Genomic DNA, 6,980 nt, shown 5'->3' on the forward strand with positions numbered 1-6,980 from the left:
TGCTAGCAGAGATCATCCCCTCTGTAGTGACCGAGGGGTCCAGAGTCATCTCTGAACCTGAGGATCATTCATGGAGTTTGTGAGTGCACCACTGCGGAGAAGATATTGTAGTCATAGGTCATCAAGGGCCCCAACAAAGTACACATACCAACGGGACACTGATCTTACATTTGCTACATCTGGTCACATGACTGGGGAAGCCACAGGTATTATCCGTGTGGGCACCAGTGACCCTAAGAATAGTGTTTTATCCTGTTATATTTGTCTCCTGTTTAATATAATTACTGTGTTGAATATATTGTATGTGTTTGTGTTATTTCTTTGGAGTCTCCAACTATCTGGCAAGTAAGTGGGGGTTACCCTGTGGTTAGAATTTTCCTCCCAAGCTGCCCTGGTGACCCTGCCCGGAAGGAGCGAGTGGGGGTGGAGGCACCGCCAAATAAATTCATAGGGAAAAATAAAGAAGAAACACCCTGCTGAGTGGGTGGCGGGATCCAGAAGAACCCAGACCTGCCCATCAAAACCTGTAAGCAGACTGGAATTAAAGACGATAACCAGGTGGATAGGGGGCGCTACACTACCTTTTGTATATAATACACTAACACTCAAGGTTGCACCACAAGTTGCTCAGCCAGACCCAACAATCTAACAGTCCTTAATTGCATGATTATATAGTATTATTTTGACAAAGATGCCTGCATCATTCAGTGTACAGTTTGGACAACAAATGAGGCCTAAATTTAGTGAAAGACAGAGTGCTTATCTTATAATATGCAGCTTAAAGCTAGTTCTCATACTTTGAACCACATGATGTTGCCGATTTATAATCTGTGATTTTTACCATCATTCGTAGTTCTGAGCATTTTTACATTTACCACATTTAAAACTGCTTTAAAAGCCTTTAAGAGGCTTTTAAAAAAAATAATAATTTTTGATAGTTTAGGGCCATTGCACAGCTGGAAAATTTTCATGTGTTTCTATTTTTTCTTTAAATATTTTTTTTTGAGTTTAGAGTAAACTTCTTTAAAACATTTTAGACCTAATCTGCCCTAATATATCTGTAAGTTTCAGAACTGATGTAGGACTGAAGGGAGGAGACAAAATATTTCAGATTCCAAGTTATACGAACATGTTTAATACTTGAAGTTTGGCAATTGCTGCAAACACTTGAGGGCATTTTCGTATTATTATTTAGTAATTGAACTTTTAGAGCCCATGCAGGATTTAGTGAGAGAGGAGATAGAGAACCAGAAGGGACCTCAAGAGGTCATCTAGTTCAGTCCCCTGCACTCCAACCTGCTCTTAAAAATCCCCTATGATGAAGATTCCACAATCTCCCTAGGCAATTTATTCCAGTGCTTAACCACTCTGACAGTTAGGAAGTTTTCCCTAATGTCCAACCTAAACCGCCCTTGCTGCAATTTAAGCCCATTGATTCTTGTCCTATCCTCCACGGTTAAGAACATTTTTTCTCCTTGTAACAACCTTTTATGTACTGTTATCATGTCCCCTCTCAGTCTTCTCCTCTCCAGACTAAACAAACCCAATTTTTTCATTCTTCCCTCAAAGGTGATGTTTTCTAGACCATTAATCATTTTTTTGCTCTTCTCTGGGCTTTCTCCAATTTGTCCATTTTTCCAGAAATGTGGCACCCAGAACTGGACACAATATTCCAGTTGAGGCCTAATCAGCATGGAGCAGAGCAGAAGAATTACTTTTCATGTCTTGCTTACAATACATTCCAGAATGTTGTTTGCTTTTTTTGCAACAGTGTTACACTGTTGACTCATATTTAGCTTGTGATTCACTGTGACTCCCAGATCCCTTTCTGCAGTACTCCTTCCTAGGCAATCATTTCTCATTTTGTATGTGTGCAACTGATTGTTCCTTCCTAAGTGGGGTACTTTGCATTTATCCTTATTGAATTTCATCCTATTTACTTCAGACCATTTCTCCAGTTTGTCCAGATCATTTTGAATTTTAATCCTATCCCCCAAAGCACTTGCAACCCCTCCCAGCTTGGTAGCGTCTGCAAACTTTATAAGTGTACTCTGTATGCCATTATCTAAATCATTGAGGAAGATATTGAACAGAACCAGACCCAGAACCGATCTCTGTCGGATCCCCACTCATTATGCCCTTCCAGCATGACTGTGAGCCACTGATAACTACTCCCTGGGAGTAATTTTCCAACAAGTTATGCACCCATCTTATAGTAGCTTCATCTAGGTTGTATTTCCCTAGTTTATGAGAAGATCATGCGGGACAGTATCAAAATCCTTACTGAAGTCAAGATATACCACATCTGCTGCTTTCCCCCCTATCCACAAGGCTTGTTACCCTGTCAAACAAAGCTATCAGGTTGGTTTGACATGAGTTGTTCTTGACAAATCCATTCTGACTGTTGTTTATCACCTTATTATTGTCTAGGTGTTTTCAAATTGATTGCTTAATTATTTGCTCCATTATCTTTCTGGGCACAGAAGTTAAGCTGACTGGTCTGCGATTCCCTGGGTTGTCCTTATTTCCCTTTTTATAGATGTCCTTTTCCAGTCTTCTGGAATCTCTCCCATCTTCCATGATTTTTCAAAGATAATTGCTAATGGCTCAGATATCTCCTCAGTCAGCTACTTGAGTATTCTAGGATACATTTCATCAGGCACTGGTGATTTGAAGACATCTAACTTGTCTAAGTAATTTTTGACATGTTCTTTCCCTATTTTAGACTCTGACCCTACCTCATTTTCACTGGCATTCACTATGTTAGACGTCCAATCACCACCAACCTTCTTGGTGAAAACTGAAACAAAGAAGTCATTAAGAACCTCTGCCATTTCCATATTTTCTGTTATTGTTTTTCCCCCTTCATTGAATAACGGGCCTACTCTGTCCTTGGTCTTCCTCTTGCTTCTAACGTATTTGTAGAATGTTTTCTTGTTTCGTTTTATGTCCCTAGCTAGTTTGATCTCGTTTCGTGCCTTGGCTTTTCTAATTTTGTCCCTACATGTGTTGTTTGTTTATATTCATCCTTTGTAATTTGACCGAGTTTCCACTTTTTGTAGAGCTCTCTTTTGAGTTTTAGATAATTGAAGATCTCCTTGTTAAGCCAGGGTGGTCTCTTGCCATACTTCCTATCTTTCCTATGCAGTGGGATAGTTTGCTTTTGTGCCCTTAATAATGTCTCTTTGAAAAACTGCTAACTGTCTTCAATTGTTTTTCCCCTTAAACTTGCTTCCCATTGGATTTTACCTACCAACTTTCTGAGTTTGCTAAAGTCTGCCTTCTTGAAATCCACTGTCTTTATTGTGCTGTTCTCCCTCCTACCATTCCTTAGAATCATGAACTCTACCATTTCATGATCACTTTTACCCAAATTGCCTTCCACTTTCAAATTATCATCCAGTTCTTTTCTATTTGTCAAAATCAAATCTAGAAAAGCCTCCTCCCTAGTATTTTTCTCCACCTTCTGAAATAAAAAATTGTCTCCAATACATTCTAAGAACTTGTTGGATAATCTGTGCCCTGTTGTGTTATTTTCCCATCAGGTGTCTGGGTAGTTGAAGTCCCCCATCACCACCAAGTTCTGTGCTTTAGATGATTTTGTTAGTTGTTTAAAAAAAGGCTCATCCTCCTCTTCTTCCTGGTTTGGTGGTCTGTAGTAGATCCCTACCATGACATCACCCTTGTTTTTTACCCCTTTTATCCTTACCCAGAGACTTTCAACAAGTCTGTCTCTTATTTCTATCTCAACCTCAGTCCAAGTATATTCATTTTTAATATATAAGGCAACACCACCTCCGTTTTTTTTCCGCCTGCCTGTCCTTCCTGAGCATCCTTTATCCTTCTGTACCAATATTCCGGTCATGCATATTATCCCACCAAGTCTCTGTGATACCAACTATGTCATAGTTGTGTTTATTTACTAGCATTTTGAGTTCTTCCTGCTTATTCCCCATACTTCTTGCATTAGTATACAGACATCTAAGATACTAATTAGATTTTCGTCTCTCCTTTATTTCTGCTATAACAGCCCATAGTCCACCCAGATTCCGACCCTCTCCCAGGTCTCCATGTTTTTGACTTACCCGTGGGCTTTGGTCACCTGCCCCTGTATTTAGCATGTGAAGCTGGAGAAATATTTAATTTTATTTATTTATTTATAGATTTTAAAGTTTTGAATTAACTCCATGACTGGTTAATTACTTACATTTATTTGCAAATTTTGGCTGTAAAAATAGTAAAGTCTTAGCACCATGTGGTCACTCAAGAACATGTAGTATCATTGAGCTTCAGTCATTGTCATCTTTTTTAAATGAAATAGAAGATGCCTGTAAGATCAACAGCAAGCTGCAGATCAGGATGTAGTGTCTGGAGTGTCTACTGTATTATTCCTCAAGTCCTGTAATCTGTGAGCTATCTATGCCCCCCCCCCCCAATTTCATAATCACTAAGCCTTGTTAATGAATTAAACAGCTCCGTCCCCTAGGAGTTATGTTCCTAGTTGTATGTAAAAGAAACTTGAGATATTACAGATTTGCAAAAGTTTTAGCTGCATTGCTGAATTGTGGGGTGGGGTGTATTTTCTGTAGTAGCTACCAGTCATAACCTATCCAATGTGGTTGAGGTGATGGTAGGGATGAAAAAACTTTAAAATATTTTGAACAGTGTTTCCTGAGAATGTTTGTTTCAAAGAGTTTCACCACTGGACACACTAGACAAAGAGATTTGATTCATCTTTGGACTTTGTTGGCCATATTTTCTGCTAGGTTTGCTGAGAAATGCATTTAGCCTTAAGAGACCCCTTACCACCCCTAAAACAGAAAAGGAGTTGGTATTTAAAGGTCAGGAGCTATTAGCTATTAGTTTAGTTGTGCAGAAACTAATGTGTTATTAACAGATTATAAGATCTTGCATTATTATTGGAAATCCTGAACACTTGTGTAACAACACTATTGCTCTAACTATTGGGATAGTGCTGGATTACTAGCTCATATTTTATAGAGTCAAATACTGAGCTGAAAACATTATGCTTGTTCTACTATATATGTAATGTGATAAAATGTGATAAAATGTTGACACTTCTGCTTCATAAATCAGTAACACTTGTATATATTTTGTGATAATATATACAACAATTACCAACAATTAGTGGTAAAAGTTTGTGAAAATTTTACCACTAATTGTTACCCTTTGTCAAGCATCATCTTTTTTTGCTCCTGAAAATGTTGATGTCCATTTTCTTCTTTAATAATGAATAAAATGTTGATTTCAAAACATTAATCCTATATTATTGTTTTCTTCCATTTTTCAGCGGAACCCCTGCCTTTAATGGACTTGTGCCGAAGATCAATTCGCTTTGCTCTTGGCAGAGATCGTCTGCATGACATAGAATCTCTACCTTTGCCCCAGTCTCTGAAAAATTATTTACAGTATCAATAAGAAGTCTTAGAATCCTTTTTCTGGCCTCACGTTGGACTAAATCAATGCAAATGGCAGAAATTATTGTTTACATCAAAATAGAAATCTTTGTGGTGGACACTTGAGTGTTATTTAAGTTTTAATATATGTATTTTTTTCTGAATCAATTGAAGCAGAACAAACTGGGGAATACTAAAGTATGCAAAAAACATCAATTTGATCTAGATTCACAAATTATCTGTTTCCTATAGGACAGTATCTAAGACTGAATTCTCCCGGTCAGATCCTGAGCTGGCACTTATTGGCTTAGCTCCATTGACTTCCGGTAGACACCAGCTGAAAATCTGGCCCCCAAGAGTTATCCTTATGCAGAATAGCATCCTTTGAATAATGTGGTTACTAGTGATAGAAATAACAGTGTGTTAAGTTAACAATAATGTCTAAATCTTAAGATTTGACGTTCAGAAGTGCTGAGTAATCACAGTTTATCTGGAGTCTTGAATACTTAGCCCTTAATGTGTTAGAGGACCTAAGATGTCTAAAATATATGAAGTAAGTCATTATATAGAACACCACTGCTGGATTTAAAGATACATGAGAAAAGTTGTTCCTGAAGAGTGGAAGATCAACTAAATCGGATATGGTAATAAAGTCAATGCAGTCCAATGTTTTCAAGACCAAATCTCATTCCTCCAAAGTTTTGCATAGTTTATAACAACAAAGCTGTTCACTATCTTGAAATTTTAGGATATTTACTTTTTAAGAAGCCTGTCACTTTTTTTATTTGAACAAATTTATTATTTTTATGTTATACCAACTCTAAATACTTCTGCTCTCTTTTTAATGTATGTGTGATATGTTGTTTATTTATCTGTTTAATGTCTGTGGAGTCCTCATTTAACTGTTTTCATCTTGGAAGGACTGATTTACTTCCCCGCACCCCCAGATGTATACATTTTTCAGGCTCAACCTGTTTGTAAAGATGCTGCTTTCTATTTGCATTTCTTATGTTTCAAGTTATCTGCCTGATCAGTTATCTAGTTTTTAAACTGGAAGTTGTTGTAATGGCAGGATGTTGACTGTTGAGACTTAACTGCCTTCAGCATATTTTAATGTGAATTTACTGATGAATAAGGAGAAAATTTCTAATAAAGTCTACTGTCCAAAATGAAACCAGTCTCTCCTTTCATTAACTATTAGATATACTTAACAGAAGCAATACATTCCAAGTTGAAGTTCAGTTTCTGTAGCACTTACACTGCTGCTTCTGTGTAGTGTTTCTATGGCAGTGGAGTGGGTGGGGTAGAAAGGAGAGGGACTCGTCTGTCTTAGTAGCGCCAATGCCCTGCTGCTGACATGTCCTAGTTGCTGTGGGCTTGCCAGCACTGAGATCAGTTGCATACTATATTGCAATATGTCTTGCAGAGGGGGAGGCTTCAAATAGAGTGACCAAGACAGCACATGTGAAAAATCGGGACAAGGAGTGGGTGGTAATAGAAGCCTATATAAGAAAAAGACCCTAAAATCAGGACTGTTCCTATAAAATTGGGACATCTGGTCAC

The 6,980-nt window shown here is 37.9% G+C and overlaps 1 protein-coding gene across 11 annotated transcripts in view; it reads left to right on the forward strand.

Annotated features, from left to right (window-relative positions):
* SPSB4 (splA/ryanodine receptor domain and SOCS box containing 4) overlaps window positions 1–6,591 on the forward strand; it is a 334,027-nt gene extending 327,436 nt beyond the window's left edge. For all 11 annotated transcript variants that reach the window (XM_039489652.1, XM_039489653.1, XM_039489649.1 and 8 more), the window contains one exon: window positions 5,312–6,591. In XM_039489652.1, coding sequence (XP_039345586.1) covers window positions 5,312–5,439 — 128 coding nt within the window. In that variant the 3' untranslated portion in view covers window positions 5,440–6,591. The remainder of the gene's footprint in view (window positions 1–5,311) is intronic.
* The last annotated feature ends 389 nt before the right edge of the window (window positions 6,592–6,980 follow it).

This window comes from Mauremys reevesii, linkage group 9 (assembly GCF_016161935.1).
Source record: "Mauremys reevesii isolate NIE-2019 linkage group 9, ASM1616193v1, whole genome shotgun sequence".
NCBI classification, from domain to species: Eukaryota; Metazoa; Chordata; order Testudines; family Geoemydidae; genus Mauremys; species Mauremys reevesii.